The sequence below is a fragment of the Lontra canadensis genome, unplaced genomic scaffold (genome assembly GCF_010015895.1).
Source record: "Lontra canadensis isolate GAN:19392208 unplaced genomic scaffold, GSC_riverotter_1.0 scaffold98, whole genome shotgun sequence".
In the NCBI taxonomy this organism is placed as follows: Eukaryota; Metazoa; Chordata; class Mammalia; order Carnivora; family Mustelidae; genus Lontra; species Lontra canadensis.
The window spans coordinates 2,836,682-2,857,588 of record NW_022631092.1 but is presented as its reverse complement, the minus strand read 5'-3'; the positions used below and the strand labels follow the sequence as shown (position 1 = coordinate 2,857,588).

Sequence of the window (20,907 nt, the reverse complement as noted above, 5' to 3'; positions counted from 1 at the left end):
GCTCTGAACTGGGTTCATGGGACAGACATATAGAGAAAGGAACATCTGTACGTGAGAACACACTGATGGCTGAAGAACAAAATTCCAATTCTAGAGGACTATTTATATATTCAATAAATAGTCACTGAATAGCTAGTCTGTGCCAGACACTGGAGACATCATGGTTAGCAAAACAGAACTGACCTCTGCCCCTGCCTCATGATATTTACATGATAGTGGTGGGAGAAGACATGAATTCAGTAATTACAAAAGCAAATGTGAAGGGGTGCCTGGAGGGCTCAGTCCGTAGTTAAGTGATTGGCTCTTGATTTCAGCTCAGGTCATGATCTTAGGGTCGTGAGATCAAGCCCTGCATACAGCTCCTCGCTGGGCATGGTGCATGTTTAAGATTCTCTCTTTCCCTCTGCCCCTTCCCCCCATGTCTTTCTCCCTCTCTCTAAAAAAAAAAAAAAAAAAAGAGAAAAAAGAAAAAGAAAAAGAAAGAAAACCAAATGTAAAGTTTCAGCTGTGACAAAGTTCTTGGAAAGATGTACTTAGCTCAATGAGCCCCTAAAAAAAGGAGATTTCCTTTTATGGAAGAGGTCAGAGAGGGCTTCTCTGGGGAAGTAGCCTTTTCTCTGAGGACTCAAGGATGAGTACCATCCTAGGTGGGGCGTAGTGGGGTGGGGGATTCAGGTAGAAGAGTCTCATATGTCAGCGGGAAGCCTGGCAAGCAGGTGGGACAAAGAGATTGGCATCACTGGAACTCAGAGTGAGGGCTGTCTCATGGGAGGTGAGACTGGGGGTGTCTGTGGGCCAGAACACACAGGATGTGTGGGTTCTGTTTGGGAGTCCTGTGTTTATCCGCGTCCAATGGGAAAGCAGTGGAGGACTTGGGGTAGTTGTGTGTGTGTGACCCTGACTGTAGTTGAGAACGGATTATGAAGAGTAGATATAGATTGATCCAGAAGGAGCCATGCCATTTATCTGGGCATGTAAAGAAGGCAGGGGCAATTGAGACTGTGAAAAAGTATCTAGAAAGTATAATTGATGGGATTTGGTGATATATCAGAATTTTTGGCTTGCAAAACTAAATACATGGTGGTTCTGTTCATTGAGAAAGGAGACACTGGACAAAGAAAACCAGGCTTCTGAGGGATCCTTTCGAATCTGTTTTGGACATTGTGTTTGAGGTATCTCTGAGATGTTTAGGAGGAGATGGCATACCTTAGACTAATACAGTGTTCTATGTCAATTTTATCTCAAACTGGGGAAAAAAACCTCACACATCATCTCAATTTTATATGTCCAAAACACAAAAATGCAAATAAATCAGCTTCCTTAAAAAAAAAAAAAAGAGGTAAAAATAATTAGGAAGTTGTATTATGAGCCCAGACCTCTGTATAGAGCTCTGGGCTTGCGGTAATGAACTTTGAACCTACACATAAGTGTCCAACGGCCTTTATTAAATTGTATATAGATGGTACCAGAAGTTGTGGGATGAATGTGGGATTGCTTAGGAGAGAGCACAGAATGAAAAGTGGAGTGGGCTTATGATCAGGCTTTCAGGAACTGCAATGGATAATGGTCCAGTGGGAGATGATGAGCTTGTCAAGCAGGCAGAGAGGTTGTATCTGTTAGGATGTGTTTGGGTGACTAACAGAAGTTTTGAACTACAAGAACGTTTGTTGTTTATTTTGTTTACTTAGTAGGAAGTCTTACAGACAGCGCCACAGTATCAGGGGCCTGAGATGGTGCCATTGTGCTTTTCTTGGACTTCCCCTCAGGTTTGCAAGATGGCTGCCACAGTGGGGGTTGTTTTATTCTCACACAATCATCACCACAAACAGGTAACAGGATCAGTCAGGGTAATTAGAGAAAGGCCTCCTGTTGTGCCTCTTTTTTCACAGAGAAAAAGTATTTCAGAAGTTCCCCCACTTCCCAGCAGATTTTCTCTTAGGTCTTATTGGCCAGAACTGAGTCACATGGCCGTCCCTAGCTCTAAGAGGCTCTGGGAAAGTATCTTGCTATGTAGTCTGTGCATTGGGGGAAGAACAAGGAAGAAAGGGTTGTTGATAGTAGTTGAGTAGCAACAACAGTGTCTGCCACAGGTAATAGGAGAGGACTAGTCATGAAGTTGAGGGAAGAGAGTGTTTTGAAAAGAAGACAAGGTTCAGCAGCACTGAATGTTGCTGAAGGTCAAGTAAGAGGCAGACTGAAGTACGTCCATTGAATTGAATGACATAGAGGTCATCAGTGACCAAGGTGAAGCCAACTTCGGGCTATGACAGGGTTGGATGACAGATTCGGGAGGATATGAAACAGGTCTCTGACTAGGTGGAGGTATTTTTCTTTTCCCAAGTAAACATGGGCAAACCAAAGAAGCTTGCTGTTTCATAGCTCCTAAGAATTCCTCAATGAGGTGGACTTGGTGCCTGAGTGATGAAAGATTCCCATGCTAATCCATCAGTTTGTCATTTGCTGTCTATTTCCAAACTTGGGCAAGATAGGAATCTAAGCTAAGTAAGTTTCCTCATTGCAACATGGTGGTTATGAGATAATATTATATAAGGCTCTTAGCACAATACCTGACACATAATGAACACCCAGTAAGTGTTCCTCTAAGGCAATTTTTGTTCTTGTGTAGTTCTTGAGTACATTGATGTAAATTTGTATTATATAATTACTATTACTAGGGATTGTCCTTAACATTTCTTTTGTTAATAAGATGAAGGATCTTAGGAAAAAGCTTGATAAAGTCAAGGGCTCACATGATTTTTGAAATGTATGAAAACTTAAAGGAAATGAGTAATTTTTAATTTTATTAAAATTTTTTGTTATTTAAAAATTTTTATTGTTGAAATATAGCTGACGTACAATTATATTAGTTTCAGGTATATGACATAGTGATTTGACAATTCTGTATATTACTCAGTGCTCACTGTGATAAGTATGGTCACCATACAATATCATTACCATATTATTGACTATATACCCTATCTTGTACTTTTCATCTCCATGACTTATTTATTTTATAACTGGAAGTTTCTGCCTCTAAATCTACTTCACCTGTTTTGCCGATCCTTTACCCTCCTCCCCTCTGGCACCCACCAGTTTGTCCTCTGTATTTATGAGTCTGTTTCTGTTTGTTGGCTTTGATTTTTAGATTCCACATGTAAGTGAAATCATATGGCATTTGTCTTTCCCTGTCTGATTTATTTCACTTAGTGTAATAGCCTCTGGGTCTATCCATGTTATCATAAATGGCAAGACTGCATTCTTTTTTATGACTGATGTTCCACTATATGTTATATACCACATTTTCTTTATTCTTTCAGCTATTGATGGACACTTAGATTGCTTCCATACTTTGGCTGTTGTAAATACCATTGCAATAAACACAGGGCTGCACATGTCTTTTTGAATTAATGTTTTTGTTTTCTTTGGTAAATACCCAATAATGGAATTTCTAGATTATATGGTATTTTTCTATTTTTAATTTTTGGGGGAAACTCCATATTGTTTTCTATAGGGATGGTATCAATTTGCATTCCTACCAACAGTACAGAAGTATTACTTTTTCTCTACATTCTTTTTTTTTTTAAGATTTTATTTATTTATTTGTTAGAGAAAGAGAGAGAGAGGGAGAGAGTGAGCACAAGCAGGGGGAGCAGCAGGCAGAGGGAGAAGTAGGCTCCCTGCTAAGCAAGGAGCCTGATGTGGGACTTGATCCCAGAATCCTGGGATCAGGACCTGAGCTAAAGGCAGACACTTAACTGACTGAGCCACCCAGATTCCTCTTTCTCTACATTCTTAACAACACTTGTCATTTCCTGTCTTTTTGACATTAGCCATTCTGACAGGTGTGAGGTTATATCTCATTGTGGTTTTGATTTGCATTTCCCCGATGATGAGTGATGTTAAGCATCTTTTCCTGTGTCTGTTGGCCATTTGGATGTCTGTTCAATCCTCTGTCCATATTTTTATCAGATTATTTTTATTTTTTGGCATTGAATTATGTAAATTCTTTATATGTTCTGAATATTAGCTCCTTATCAGAGATATTACTTGCAAATATCTTCTCCTATTTGGTAGGTTGCCTTTTTGTTCTATTGATGGTTTCCTTTGCTGTGCAAAAAGCTTTTTATTTTGGTGTGGCCTCAATAGTTTTTTATTTTTTGCTTTTGTTTTCTCCCCCTAAGGAGACCTTTCTATAAATATGTGGCACAGGCCCATGTCCAAGATAATACTACTTATGTTTTCTTTTAGAAGTTTTATGGTTTTGGGTCTCACATGTAGGTCTTTAATCCATTTGGGTTTACTCTTATGTATGGGTAAGATAGCAATCCAGTTTCATTCTTTTGGAAGTAAATAACTTCTAATTTAATGATTAGATGACAAGTCATACTAATATATTTTATTATATCTAAAAGGATATTTTATCTGATGTTTACAATTTGTGTTCAAATTATATTTTCTTCCTTACAGTGTATCATTGTCAATTATTGGAATGCCTCATGAAATATAAGCAAGAAGTCTGGAAAGTAAGTTTTGGGCCAAATTTAACTCATAGCCACAAACTCAATTTGTATAATGGAGTACAAATATTTTGCCTATTAAGACAGGTCAGATTTATTGGTGTCTTATTATTTCGGTGTGGCAGAACCTGGAATTCTTTCCTTCCTGGTTAGTTTATTATTTAAGGCAGAAATGATACTTGAAGAACACAGTGGCCTGACAGAAAAAGTAATTGGCTAGCTCTTATTATCAGAATTCAGCAAATGTTATATTACTTGGCAGTTTTATTTCATTTGACATGTTGCTAAAAAACCTGTATTCTTTCAAATAGGAAATGTGGATTGTTAAGAAATGGATTTTAGGAAAATATTTGAAAAACACAGTGTTTGACAAACTGGTTCATGCTATTCTAAGGTCTTCCTTTAACATTATCCTGAGTAGAGAAGAATTTATTAAAAGACAGTGTAGTTTTGATCTTTAGCTAGAGGGGAGGGGAGGTGATTATTTACAGGACCCATAAATAAATAATAAAAAATAATGTTTTAATATGATCTCATCTGAGAAGCATACCTCGATGATGAGATCACAGTGGGGGGGGTAGGGGGAGGAGGGAGGGAGGGAGGGATTGGAGGGAGGGGGTGAGGGGGTGGGGAAGGAACCCCCCAACTCTTCTATTGGATTTTGCACTGCTTTGGTAATATTGAATGAGCTAGTCTCATCTTTATTTGATGATGCTAAGTCAAAGTACGCTTCCTGTTTCCTTTAGGATCTTTTGTATGTGATCGCCTATGGACCTTCACAGGTGAAACCTCCTGCTGTGCAAATGCTGTTCCATTACTGGCCCAATTTAAAGCCTCCTGGGGCAATAAGTGAATACAGGGGCTTGCAGTATACAGGTAAGGAGGCAAGAACACTGTCATGCCCCATTTTTATTTATTTATTAACCTTATGCCACATTTGCCTCACTGACTTATTATTATTTTTTTAAAAATCTGGCTGGATTATATTTATGTGCCTTTAGATATTGTCACTAACCCTTTCTGAAACTGAGTGGTATAAAATACATGAAAGAAAATTGATTCCAAGAGCTTCTGTGACACCCTGGCAAATTGGTTAAGTCTTGGTCTCACTTGCCATACACTTGGCCTGGGGTCCTCACTATCGCTAACCATGATCAGAGGTGTGAGTGATGACGGTTGCTGCAGATGTGCCCACCATTGGGCAAAACCCCAACTGGCTAATTCTGCTCAGACAAGAAGACTTGTGTTTTCGACATTACCAGTTCATATGCTAAATAAAAACTAAGTGACTCTGCGAGTCACATTGGACAGGAAGAGTCAACAATCATATGAATATTTGTATAACTAATAACCAAGAAATAGACACTGAATTTGAATGGAAAGGCTTATACTTACCAAAAAACAAACAAGCATCAGGTCCTATGTGTTGTTTATGTTGACATGTTGTAAAATCAAAGAAGGAACCTATGGCCAACGAAGTTTCTGATGCCCCTGCCTAACCTCCTCCCAACCTAGCTGTCTACATATTTTTATGAAAATAAGTGAGGGGGTGTTTTGCAAAGTTAGCTTTTATTCGAGTTATTGTGAGATTGTATACTGATGCTCTGAGACTTTACTTCTTTCTTGGTATGTCTTTCTAAAGGTGATTTGAGATGGTTCAAAGGGGATTTAATTTAATTCGGGTGTCTGATTTAAGTTCCTAATTAAAACCAAATGTTAGAGATATTAACACCTGCTTTTTGAGCTTTAATGATCTTTGGTGGACTTATTCTAAATTCAGAACAAATAATACTGGCTTTAGTGGTAGCAATAATATTAATTAAAACAATGAAGGTAAATAGTAAGTACCTTTTAAAAACGTGGAGATTAGTATCATTGGCATTTTAAATCAAGGATAGTAGAGAATGCTTAAGTGTTGCTAAGTGGATAATTTGTAAAAACAGGAAAAAACCTGGAAGCATTAATAAAATGATTGAAATATTCAGCTTCTTCTCTGTAGATACCTGAAGTAAGCCTTTACATGATGTATGAATGGGGAAATAAATGAAATTTATTTACTTGATAAATATTTGAAGAGTTACTATTATGTGCCAGGCACTATTTCCTGATGATGTAAGAACCGATTCAGAACCAGACCCCATGGAGCTTAATGTAGTTTGGAGATGGAAATTCAACAAGTATTTGTAGGGTGTCTACTATTAGCCATGTGTTATTCTAAACACTGAGTAGTCAAGGAATGAAAAAAGCAGACTAAAATCACTAATGTCTTGGCACATACATTCCAGTTTCTGGAAAGAGCAGGAAACCACTTTACAGTGTAATAAGTATTAAGGTAGCGCAAATACAGAGAGCTATGGAACTATGCAGCAGGGGCCTCTGAAACTCACCCTGATGGTGGGCAGGTTTGGGGAGGGTTAAGTTGTCAAGGAAGATTTTCGAGTGAGTGACAGGTAAGCCAATACCTGAAAGATAGTGCACACCCTGGATATCAAAGGGAGAGTGAATCATGAGTGGATAAAATGTAGATTTGAGGCAGAATGAATAGCATGGGTTCAGACTTGGAGGCATGATATATCATGATCGTATTTAGGAACTGGAAAAGGTTATGTGTATCAGACAATGGAGTGACAGGAGGAGAGCAGCTAGAGATAAGTAGAAAGCCTGGCAGGGCCTGCGAAGGGATTGGGATTTTATCCTAACAGCAAAGGGAAACCACGGACAGGTTTTACAGGGAGAAGCCGACATGATGAGATTTCTCTGTTCGAATATCCCAAAAGCCTTACAAACTGACAGTGGCTTCCATTTCCTTCTGTGACTGTATCCCCCAGGAAGAGCCAGCTGAACCTGTCTCCCCAGAATAGTTCAGTCTGCGCCTACTAAGATCAGAGCGATTCTTTCATCTTCTCTTGGCCTACCTGGACAAGATGTCTTTGTCTCCCGGCATCCATCCTTCTGTCCATTCCTGTGATCATACGTCTACCCACTTCCCCCTTCTAGTCTTTCAACTGTGTGGCATTATGTGCCTGCTACCTGCCAGGCACTGTGCAAGGTCCTGGGGAAGCAACTCCCTTGGAACTCCCATTCCGGTGGACCATAGCGTTCTGTACAGGAAACAAAAGAGATCCTGGGGAAAAAAAAAAATCAGTCGTTCTGGTCCATATATTACTATTTATCTAGCGCTGGCTGTTTGTCAGACATTGTTCTAGTTGCTTCCATCTCACTTAACATTTTAGCCTTCTCCCAACTGAATGCAATTATGGACCAAGCATCCTATTGGGTTTTGTAGATATTTTCTCAATCCTTAAAAAACCTTGAGAGGTAGGTTTTGTTATTTCAGTGTTACAGGTGATGAGTGGGACACAGAGTCTGGCGACATTCACACAGATAATAAGGGAGCACAGCTTGAGTTTGAACTTAGAGTATCTTCACTGAAAGCCCGCATTTTTTTATTCTGACAGTATGACATCACTTCTCTCACTTCAGTTCTTCAGTTAAACTTTAGCTGGAGCGTTAGAAATTATCTACAATGTCTGCCACGATGAAAGATGCACTGAAGGGTATCATCAGTATTTAGAGTTAAAGAATACTATGAACCCACTTATAGCCATGTAGATTTAGTCATTATTAGGAAATTAACCATTAGTTTAACTGTACACGTATGTGTATATAAATTATCTATTGCTTTTTAAGCATAGTAACATAGGAGTAATTACAGCTCATAGGAAGAAGGTCGAACACTGAAGATTTGGTAATCTACAGTGTTTGCCCCTTTTGGGCTTATTGCTATTTGTTAAGAACAAAAACTGCTTCACTTGTTTTGGTCATTAATTACAAGTCTTAAAGATGCAAAAATTACAGGGAAGTTTCTTGGCAATGGAAATAGCCATTCTGTCATTCTATGAAGCTGTTTCTGTTGGGGAGAAAGAAACTATTTAGCCTTTTTTGGTGACTGTGTCTCAACTCGTAAATAATTTAGATCAGCACCAGTTGTGTAGTTTCTATCTGAACTAGGGAACAAAAGATGTGGCACAAGATAGGCGTTTCCAAGACAGAGTTCGTTGCAAACATGGCAAAGAATAACTAAAGATAAGCACTATAAGGGTAGACTTTGGTCTAGGCTACCAGATATCTAACTTTATATTAGTACCATTGGATTCTTGAGTTGTATACAAGTACAGGAAAGACAACCTTTTATGTTGTAACTTCTCTATTATTGAGTTCTTGTTTATCTTGTTATTTTATCTCCACAAGTCTTAAGAAATGTTTTAAACCTTTTATATTTGTTACATTATACACAAGTGGAAAAACATACAAATTGCGAGTGTACGGGGAACATCCCCCACCATGTTTGCCACCATGATTACCCACTCCTTCTATCCCAAAGATAGCCACTAAATTGACTTCCAGCATCAAAGATTAGTGTTGCCTATTGTGAGTTGTATATAAATGGAATCATACATTATTTATTTGTTGTGTATATGTGCATGTGTGTGTGTGTGCTTGTGTGTGATTTGTCTGTGGGTTGAGCATAATTGTGTTTCATTTGTTTTTATTGCTGTATATACTACAAAATGAATGTACTGCAGTGTATGTATTGGTTTGCTATTAATGGATATTTGGGCTGTTCCTGCTTTTTGACTATTAAAAGTAGCTGCTATGAATGTCCTTCTATATATCTTTTGGTGCATGCATGCACACATTTCTGTTAGATATACACCTCGGGTAGGATTGCTGGATCAGAGGCTATGCATTTATCTACTTTTTTTCGTCTTCCCCTCCCCTGCGTATATCTAATTTTATTTGCAAACAGTTTTCCAAAAAGGGTTGTACTAATTTATACTCCCGTTACCAGTATGTGAGAGTTTGTTTTGTCTATATTCCACATTTAGGGCAATACTTTATTTTGTTTTCAAAATTTTCACCACTTTCAAGGGACGTAGAAGTATCTTACTGTGGTTACAATTTGCATTTCCCTGATTAATAATGAAGTTGGACAATTTTTCATACATTTATTGGCTATTTGGGTATCCTCTTTATATAGTCTTTGTCAGTAAAGTATGTTGCAAAGTATCTTTTCTTATCTTTTTTTACTCTGTAAATGATGACTTTTGATTAGCTGAAGTTCTTATTTTAATATAATCAGATTAGGAATCTTTTTCCTTATATCCTAAGAAAATCTTTCTCCATACTAGTTATGATGTTATTCATTGTTATCTTCTAGAATATTTGTTTTTTACCTTTTACATTTAGATGTATCTGAAATTAATTTTTCTGTCTATTGTGAGGTAAGAGTCAATTTTTTTTTCTCTATGGATAAGCAATAGACAACATTATTTATTGAAAAGATTGCCTTTTTCTTACTGCTCTGTAGTACTATTTTTGTTATAAATCAAGTGTCTATTTAAGGATGGTTCTCTTTCTGGAGTCATTATTTAGTTTAATTGGCATATTTTTCCTTTTCCCAAAACCACACTGTCTAAATTAATGTAGTTTAATAATAAAACTTTTATATCCTTCAGTACAAGTCTTTCTACCTTGTAGTTGCTGTTCTCTTCATTGTCTCCCCCTACATTCTCTTCTTTCTAGTCTTTCTCCTTCTCCTCCTTATTTTCTTCCTTTTCCAAGATTATTCCTAGCTATTTGCTAAGTTAAAGAGTCTGTTAAGTTAAACACACACACAAACACACCCCTAAACTATTAAGATTTTGGCTGAGATTGCCTTCAATCTATAGATCAGTTTGGGGAACTGACATCATTTTAATGTTGAGTCTTCCAATCCATGTTCTAGAAGTATATCTCGTGTTTTAGGCTTTTTCTAGTTTGCTTCAGTGCTGCATCATAGTTTTCTGTGTAGGTGGCTTGCTTATATCTCATGTAGTGTGTTCCTAGGTATTCATTTTTTGATGTTATTGTCAATGATATATCTTAAAAGAATTACATTTTCTAACTCTTCATTGCTCGTATGTAGATATGCAATTAATTCTTGTGTATTTATCTTATATCCAGCAACCTTGCTAAATCACTTTTTAATTCTAATAATTTAAAGTTTTTTAAAAATTTAATGTGTGCAATTATATTATTGCTGAATAATAGCAGTTTAATGTCTTCTCTTCAGTCCTGTAGTCTTTTATGTCTGTCAACTTATTGCAGTGGTTAAATCTTGTGCTATGCTGAGTTTTAAGTTCCTTCATGGTTTCTTCTTTGACCCATTTAGAAGGGTAATGATTGATTTCTAAACATAGGTGGATTTTCCTCGTGATGTTTTGTATTGATTAGCTTGATGCCTCTGTGGCCAAACAACATACTTTGAATTATTTCATCCCTTTTACGGTTTTTACACTTCTTTAGGGTTGAGACTATGGTCATTTTGTAATGTTCTGTGTGCTTAAAAAAACCCCTTGTATTTGGCAGTTGTTGGATACTGTGTTCTCAATATGTCAAATAAAATTTCCTAATCATGTAGTACAAATCTTCTATATCTTTACTGTATTTTTGTCTTTTTCTTCTGTTGGTTACCAAGAATAGAATTTAAAAATCTCCTGCTATGATTGTGAATTTGTGTATTTCTCCTTGTAGTTCTGTGTTTTTGCTGTATGAATTTGAAGGCTGCATAAAAATTTAGAATGCAGCATCTTTCTGGTGAATTGAAACTTTTACCATTATGAAATGCATGATTTTATCTCTAGTAATGTTTATTTGTGTTAAACTCTACTTTGTCTTAGACTAATATAGCTATACCAGCTTTCACGAGTGTTTGCATAGTGTAACTTTCCATCCTTTTATTTTTACCTAGTTTATTTTCTTATATTTTATGTGTATTTTGTAAGCAGCATGCAGTTCTATATTTTAATGTCAATTTTCATAATTATTGCCTTTTATTTGGAGCACTTAGTTCACATCTACCTATTTACCAAATTATTGGCATATTTGATTTTAAATCCCATTTTTCTATTTGCTTTTTATTTCTCCTGCCTCTTCTGTGTTCCCTTTTATCTCTCCTTTTTGCCTCTCTTGCACTGATTGGGCATATTTAGTATTCTGTCTTAATTGAGTTACTCAGTCTTCTGTATTCTTTTAATCATTATCCTAGAGATTATACTATGTGTTCTTGACTTATCAGTGTCTAATATAAAATAGTACTACTACCCTTTCCTGTAAAATAACAGAAGATATAACTTCTTTTTTTGCCCCCTCCAAACTTCCATGTTATGCTTTGTGCTCTATTTTTTATAATTTAAAACATGTAATTATTATTCTTTGAAGTCATTATTTATTCAATTTTCTTTTTTCTGGCTCTTTTTTTCTTTTTATATTTCTAAGCTCCCGTCTGGGATTTATTTATTTTTTCCTTAATATTAACCTTTCTATATTTCCTTTAGTGCCCTTCTACTGGGCATAAATTTTCTCAATGTTAGTTTGAAAATACCTTTTATTTTGACTTTATTTTTTATTTTATTTTTTTATTGTGTTATATTAATCACCATATTTGACTTGATTTTTTAAAGCTATTTTCTCAGTATATAGAATTCTATGGCAGTGATTTTCTTTTCACACTTTGAAGGTATTTCATGATCTTTTTATTTTCATTGTTTCTGTTGAGAAGTTAGCTGTCATTGTTGCTCTTTTGAAGGTAAACTGCCTTTCTTTATTTTGAAAATTTTTCTTTAATTTTTTTCTGTTTGGTTGAAATTTTAAAAAGTATCTTTTTCCAGTTTTATTGAGAAATAATTGACATATATCACTGTTTAAGCCACATAGCACGATTTGATTTATATTTATTACAATTATCATGATAGCTTCAGCTAACATCCATCATCTCATATAGACACAAGATAAAGAAAAGAGAAGAGAAAAAAAATTTCTCCTTGTGTTGAGAATGCTTAGGATTTACTCTCTTAACAACTTTCCTATATATCATATGGAGTGTTAACTGTAGTCATCATGTTGTACATCACATCCCTAGTATTTATTTGTCTTATAACTGGAAATCTGTACCTTTTGACCACCTTTCTCTAATTTCCCCTACCTCCACCTTCCACCTCTGGTAACCACATCTGATCTGTCTTTCTATGAGTTTTGTTTTTGTTTTTTTAAGTAAGATCATAAAGTATTTGTCTTTCTCTTTCTGCCTTTTTTTCACTTAGCATAATGCCTTCAAGGTCCATCCATGTTGTTGCAAATGATAGGATTTCCTCATTTTCCTTGGCTAAATAATATTCCATTGTGTGTACTTATCACAACTTCTTTATTCATTCATCCACGATGTATACTTAAGTTGTTTCCATGTCTTGGCTATTGTAAATAATGCTGCAGTAAACATGGAGGATGCAGATATCTTTTTGAGTTAGTGTTTTAATTTTCTCTGGATATATTCCCAGAAGTGGAATTGCTAGTTCGTATGGTAGTTCTATTTTTAATTTGTCGAGGCTACTCCATACTGTTTTTCTTAGTGACTCTACCAATTTACAGTCCCACCAACAGCGCACAAGGAATACCTTTTCTCTACATCCATGCTAGCATTTGTTTTTTCTTATCTGTTTGATCATGGCCATTCTAATAGGTGTGAGAGGATATCTCATTGTGGTTTTAATTTGCATTTCCCCAATGACTAGGGATGTTGAACATCTTTTCATGTGCCTGTTTGCCTTTTGTATATCTGCTTATAGAAAAATGTCTATTCATCTATTCAAGTCCTTTGCCCATTTTAAAAATTGAGTTATTTGTATTTTTGCTGTTAAGTTCTATGAACTCTTTATATATTTTGGATATTAATCCCTTATCAGATATATGGTTTGCAAATATTTTTTTCCATTCTGTATGTTGTCTTTTCACTTTGTTGTTTCTTTTGCTGTACAGAGGCTTTTTAGTTTGATGTAGTCCCACTTGTTTAGTTTTGATTTTGTTGCCTATGCTCTAGGTGTTGTATCCAAAACACCATTACCAACACCCACGTTAAAGAGCTTTATTTCTGTGTCTTCTAATAAGACTTCCATGGTTTCAGGTCTTATATTTAAGTCCTTAATCAATTTTGAATTAATTTTTTGTGAATGGTATAAGGTAGTGGTTCATGTTCATTCTTTTACATACAAATAATTAAATTATACCAGCACCATTTATTGAAGAAACTCTCTTTTATCCATTGAAGTATTCTTGACTCCCTTGTCAAATATTTACTTGGCTATATATACTTCATTTATTTATTGGTTTTGATTCTGTTTCATTGGTCTATTTTTCTGTTTCTATGCAGTATCATACTATTTTGTTTACTATAGCTTTATAGTATAGTTTGAAGTCAGGGAGTGTGATGCCTTCTGTTTTGTTCTCCCATCCTAGGATTTATTTGGATATCTGGGGTCTTTTATGGTTCCATATACATTTTAGGTGTGTTTTTTTCTATTTCTATAGAAAATGCCATTGGAATCTTGATAGATTGCATTGAATCTATAGGTGGTTTTTGGTAGTATTGACATTTTAATAATATTAATTCTTTTGCTCTATGGACATGTAATACCTTTCTATTTATTTGTGTCTTTGATTTCTTTCATTAATGTCTTACAGTTTTCAGAATAGAGATTTTTCACCTCTCTGGTTAAATTTATTTCTAAGTGTTTTATTGTTTTGATGTTATTGTAGATGGGATCAATTTTTTAAATTTCTTTTTCAGAAAATTCATTGTTAATTTATAGAAATGCTACTGATTTTTATGTTAATTTTGTGTCTAGCAACTTTATTGAATTCACTGATAAGACCTAAAAGATTTTTGGTTACATCTTTAGGATTTTCTATCTAAAATCATGTTATATGCAAATAGAGATAATTTTACTTCTTCCTTTCCAATTCTGATACCTTTTATTTCTTTTTCTTACCTGATTGCTCTAGCTAGAACTTCCAGTACTGTGTTGAATACGAGTGCTGAGAATGGGCACTCCTGTCTTGTTCCTGAACTCAATGGAAAGGTTTTCAACTCTTGAATGTTGAGTATGTTGTTAACTGTAGGCTTGTCATATATGACCTTTAGTATGTTGAGATATGTTCCTTGTGTGCCTAGTTTGAGTTTTTTTCATGAATAGATGTTGAATTTTGTCAAGAACTTTTTCTGTGCCTATCGAAATGATCATACGATTCTTTTATTTCATTCTATTAATGTGATGTATTACATTAAATGATTTGCATATGTTGAGTGATCCTTGTATCCCAGGGACAAATCTAATTTGATCATGGTGAATAATACTTCTGTGTGCTGCTGAATTTGGTTTGCTAGTATTTTACTGAGAGTTTTTACATCTATATTAATTAGGGATATTGGCCTATAGTTTTCTTTTCTAATAGTATATTTTTTTGGTTTTGGTATTACGATAATGATGGCCTAATAAAATGAGTTTGGGAGTGTTCCAACCTCTTTGGTTTTTTGGAAGTGTTTGAGAAGGATTGGTGTTCTCTTCTGTAAATGTTTGGTAAAAGTCATCAGTGAAGTTATTTGGTTCTGCACTTTTGCTGCTTGGGAGGTTTTTGATTACTGTTCAATCTCCTTACTAGTAATCAGTCTATACAGATTTTCTATTTCTTTCTGATTCAGTCTTGGTAAATTGTATGTTTCTAAAAATTATTCCATTTTTTCTATGTTGTCCCGTTTGTTGGCATATGGTTGTTCACAGTAGCCTCTTAGGATCTTTTGTATTTCTGTGCTATTAGTTGTAATGTCTCCTTTTTCACTTATACTTTTGTTGATTTGGGTCTTCTCTTTTTCTTTGGTTAGTCTAGCTAAGGATTTGCCAATTTTTTCTTTTCAAAGAACCAATTCTTAGTTTGGGTAATCTTTTTTATTGTTTTTCTGTTCTTTATTTCACTTATTCTGCTCTAATCTTAATTATTTCCTTTCTTCTGCAGACTTTGGACTCAGTTTGTTCTTTTTAGTTCCTTATGGTGTGGAGTTAGGTTGTTTTTTGGGATTTTTCTTGCATCTTAATGTAGTCATCTATTGGTATGAACTTCCCTCTCGGGACTACTTTTACCACATCCCACAGGTATGTTTCCATTTTTGTTTGTCTCAGGAAACTTTTTTATTTCCTCTTCAATTTCTTCTGTGATCCATTGGTTGTTCAAGAGAGTGTTGTTTAATTTCTATGTGTTCATGAATTTTCCATTATTCTTCCTTTTATTGATGTTTATTCTTTTTATTCTAGTTTCATGCCATTGTGGTTAGAGGAGATATGTGGTATGATTTCAGCTTCCTTGAATTTGCTAGGACTTGTTTTGTGGACTGTATATATGTGTGCCCTACATATATGGTCTGTTTCAGAAAATATTCCATGTGTGCTGGAGAAGAACATGTATTATACTATTGTTGGATAGAATGTTCCGTATATGTTTGGCATATTCATTTGGTCTGTAGTATTCAAATATGCTGTTTCTTTATTGATTCTGTCTGGGTGATGTACCCATTGTGGAGAGTAGGTTTTCTTTATTTTTTGATTTTTCAGCAGTTCTACAATGGTATATCTGGTTGTGATATTATTTATGTTTGTCTTTTCCTGGTGGGGGGGCGTTCATAGGACTTCATGGTTTGATGTCTCTTGTCAGTTTTGGGAAATTGTCGGACATTATCTCTATTTTATTAGTGATATTAGTACTTTATTAAGGCATATTTTATGTATAACAAGATACACCCGGATCAAGATATGGCTGGATCATTTTTGATAAACATATAACGCTCATTTAATCATTACCCAGATAAAGATAGTAGCATGCTTCCATCACCCCCAGAAAGTAATGGCATGACTCTTTCCAATCAGTGCCCTCTTTTCTACCCTGATGTAGTCACTGCTCCTGTTTATATATATTTCCTATATTTGTATAATTCAGAGATTGATACAAGTAGAGATCAAAGTATGTTTGTGTCTGATCAAAGGTTTTGTGTTTGACTTCTTCACTCACATAATTGTTACTCAGATTAATCTAAGTTGAGGATATTAGTAGTTCTTTTAGTTGCTAAGTAAGTATTCTACTCCATGAATATACTGTGTGTTTTTTTTTTTTTCAACTCTGATATTGATGAACACCTGGGTTTGTTTCCAGTTTATGGCCAATATACATGAAGCTGCCAAGAACATTTTATACAAACCTTGTGTGGGCATATGCATTCATTTCCTTTGGGTATATAACTAGAAGTGTAATTGCTGGGTCACAGAGTTTGTAAGAAAATTCTAAATAGCTCTGTAAAGTGTTTATGCCATTTAACATTTCATCTGGTAATGTATGAGAGTTTCAATTGCTATACAACGTTGCTAACACTTGGAACTGTCAGTGTTTTGAATTTTAGTTATTCTGGTGGGTGTGTATCTCATTGTGGTTTTAATCTGCATTTCCTGGATGACTGATGTTGAGTATTTTTTCAAATACTTGTTGGTCATTCAGATGTTTTATGAAGTACCTGATAAATCTTTCCCATAGGCATTAATTGGATTATTTGCTTTTTTAAAATTTAAATTCAGTTAGCCAACATATGTACATCATTAGATTTTGTTGTAGTGTTCAATGATTCATTAATTGTATATAACACCCAGTGCTCATCAGATCATACCCCGCTTCATGCCTGTTATCCAATCACCTTATCTCCCCTCCTTCATCCCTTTTGCAGCCCTCAGTTTACCTCTCAGAGCAAGAGTCTCTCATGGTTTGTCTCCCTCTCTGATTTCTTCCCATTCAGTTTTCCCTCCCTTCCCCTATGGTCCTCTGTGCTATTTCTTATTTTCCACATGTGAGTGAAACTAGATGACAGTTGTCTTTCTCTGATTGACTTATTTCACTTAGCATAATGCCCTCCAGTTCCATCCATGTTGATACAAATTGTAGGTATTCATTCCTTCTGACAGTTGAGTAATATTCCATTGCATATATGAACTACATCTTCTTTATCCTTTTAGCTATTGAAGGATATCTCAGCTCCTTTCACATGTTGGATATTTTGGACATTGCTGCTATGAACATTGGGGTGCATGTGGCCTTTCTTTTCACTATATCTGTATCTTTGGGGTGAATACCCAGTAATGCAATTGCAGGGTCATAGGGTAGCTCAATTTTAAACTTCTTGATTGTTGTTTTACAGTTGTTTTTTATGTAGTCTGGTAGGAGTCATTTGTTAGATTTATATATTACAAATATTTTCTTTCAAAATAGGATTGTTGTTTTACTTTCCTAACAGTCTTTTGATGAGCATGAGTTTTTAATTTTAATAAACTAAAATTTATAATTTTTTCATTTATGGTTAGCGCCTTTTATGTCCTAGGAAATTTTTGCCTTCTCTAAGATCATGAAGATAGTCTTCCTTGTTTTCTTTTGGAAGCTTTATAGTTTAGCTCACACATTTAAGTGTTTAGTTAAATTTTTGTGTGTGATAGGTATGGCTCATTTATTTGTTTGTTCCAGCACCCTTTGTTGAAAAGTTTATCCTCTGACTTGTATTGACCTCTTGGTCATACATATGTGGCGTATTTATGGACTGTATTTTGTTTCATTGATCTGAATACCAGTACAAACTGTCTTAAATAATTTGGCTTTATAGTCTTGAAATCAGATAGTGCAAGTTCTGACAGTTTTTCTTTGCCTATTTTAGGTCTAATGCATTTCCATATAAACTTCAATATCAGGCTTTATTTCTACAAAAATAATTCTTCTGGGATTTGATCTGGGTCATGTAAAATCTATAATTCTATTTGGAAATGACTAACATCATCAAAATATTGTTTTCTAATCCATGAACATGATATATCTCTTCATTAGATAGGTCTTTTAAAATTTCTCTCAACAGTGTTCTGTAGTTTTTGGTATAGAATTTTTGTATTTCTTTTGCTAAATTAGTTCCTAGATATTTGAATATTTTGATGCTGTTGTAAAATGGCATTATCTAAAAATTCAATTTCCAATTGTTTATTGATAGTATGCAGATATTTAGTTGGTTTTTGCATATTTATCTTTATTCCATGATTTTGCTAAATTCAGTTAGTTCTAGTAGTTGATTGATTCCTTGGATTTTCTATATGAACAATGGTGTCATCTGTAGATAAAGACAAATTTGCTACTTTCTTTCCAATTTTTATACCACTTATTGTTTGTTTACTTTTTTGTCTCATTGCCTAGTACTTTCAGAATAATGCTGAATAGAAGTGGTGTAAGAATGGCCACCATTGTTTTGTTCCTAACTTGGAGAATATTCACCATTAAGTGGTTTTTAGCTTTAGGGTTTTGCAGATATCCTTTACTGTCAGTTTGAGGAAGTTTTGGTTTCATTTCCAATTGACTAAAGGCTTTATCACAAATAGATGTTAAACTTTTTCAAATACTTGGATCAACTAAATCAATAATAGATAAGAAAACGATTTATGTATTTCATTGTTTTCTTCCCGTCTCTTTGCTATTTACTTCCTTTTCTTTTCTTGAGTTTAATTTTCACTCATTTCCCCCCTATTCTTGAAGTGAAGGCTTAGATTGTTGACTTTCAACACTAAAATTTTTTCTAATTACCCATTTTTTTCCTTCAGATTTTTATTTAAATTCTAGTTAGTTAGCATATAGTGTAATATTGGTTTCAGGAGTAGAATTTAGTGATACATCACTTACATATAACACCCAGGGCTCATCATAAAAAGTGCCCTCCTTAATCTCCATTATCCATTTAGCCCATCGCCCACCCATTTCCCTCTATCAACCCTCAGTTTGTTCTCTATCATTAAGAGTCTCATGGTTTGCTTCCCTCTCTCTTTTTTTTCCTTCCCATATGTTTATCTGTTTTGTTTCTTAAATTCTATATATGAGTAAAATCATATGGTATTTGTTTTCCTCTTTGACTTGTATTACCATAATACACTCTAGCTCCATCCATGTCATTGCAAGTGGCAAGATTTCATTCCTTTTGATGGCTGAGTAATATTTGTGATTGGGGTTGGTGTCGGTGAAAGAAAGTGGTCCAGTTTCATTCTTCTTCATGTTGCTGTCCAGTTTTCCCAACACTGTGTGTTGAAGAGACTCTCTTTTTTCCATTTGATACTCTTTCCTGCTTTGTCAAAGATTAGTTGACCGTAGAGCTGTGGGTCCATTTTTGAGTTTTCTATTCTGTTCCACTGATCTATGTTTCTGTTTTTGTGCCAGTACTATACTGTCTTGATGACTACAGCTTTGTAATAAAGCTTGAAGTCTGGACTCATGATACCTCCAACTTTGCTTTTCTTTTTCAGAATTGCTTTGGCCCTTTGGGGTCTTTTCTGGCTCCATACAAATCTTAGGATTGTTTGTTCTAGTTCTGTGAAAAACGCTGGTGGTAATTATCCATTTAAGGTTACCAGTTCCCTTCTAAGCTCTACATTAGCTGTATCACACAAATTTTGATTTATTGTGTTTTCACTCTCATTCATTTAAAAGTATTAAAACAATTTTTAGTGCTAGATTATCTTTTACCTGTGTTATTTATGAGAATGTTGTTTAATTTCCAAATATTTGGGTTCTAGTAATTTTTTGTTTTGATTTCTACTGTAATTCATTGTGAATCAGTGAATTTTTTAATACTTCAAGGATATCATTCCATTTTTCCTTATAATGAAATAAATTATAAGATAGAAATTTTATATCATTCTTATGATTTTATTCCTAAATGTAATAGGATGTTTTTCCTCTGACTCTTTTAAAGATTTTTTTTCCTTATTTTTGGTATTTAGTAGTCATAGTTTAGTTTCATTATGATCTGCTTATGTGTAGTGATGTTTATATTCATTCTCCTTGAGGTTTGTCAAACTTCTTGAATTTTTGGTTTCATGTTCATCATCGGTGTTGGAAAAATGTTGGGTGTTATCCTTTCTAGGTATTTACTCTTCCCCTTTCTTTTTCTCCTCTCCTCTTGAGATTTAAAAAAAATATTTGTTATTGTTTCAGAGGTCTCAGGTACTCCCCCAGTCCATGTTAAAAAAAAAAAAAAAGAAGTTTATCTGTGTTTTAGTTGGGTTTATATTAACCTGTCTTCACGTTTATGAATTCTTTCTTCTGCTGTTTGTGCCCAATATATTTTAAAAAGTTTATTTAATTATATATATGTGTATATGGTGTTTGTTTGGTTTTGTTTTTCTTATCCCTCTTTCTGAAATTCCAATGACACATATGGTAGACCTTTCTTCCATGTCTCCTATGAATAATTTTTGTATTCTCTTCCCTAATTTCATCTTTCTGTGCTTCATGCTGAACCTTTTTTTCCAACTTATCTTCCTGTTCACTAATTCTTTAGCTTCCCAGTTGTATTCTTAGTTTTGTTAATTATATTTTTAAGTTCTAGAATTTCCATTTGATGATTTAAAGGAGAAATACCAGTTCCTTGATGATTATTTTCTAACTTGTCTTTTACTTTATA

At 34.6% G+C, this 20,907-nt stretch overlaps 1 protein-coding gene across 9 annotated transcripts in view; it reads left to right on the top strand.

Moving 5' to 3' along the window:
- Positions 1-20,907, top strand: part of UNC79 (unc-79 homolog, NALCN channel complex subunit) — a 238,462-nt gene that overhangs the window by 58,839 nt on the left and 158,716 nt on the right. For all 9 annotated transcript variants that reach the window (XM_032837360.1, XM_032837355.1, XM_032837353.1 and 6 more), the window contains 2 exons: positions 4,468-4,523; positions 5,264-5,393. In XM_032837360.1, coding sequence (XP_032693251.1) covers positions 4,468-4,523; positions 5,264-5,393 — 186 coding nt within the window. The remainder of the gene's footprint in view (positions 1-4,467; positions 4,524-5,263; positions 5,394-20,907) is intronic.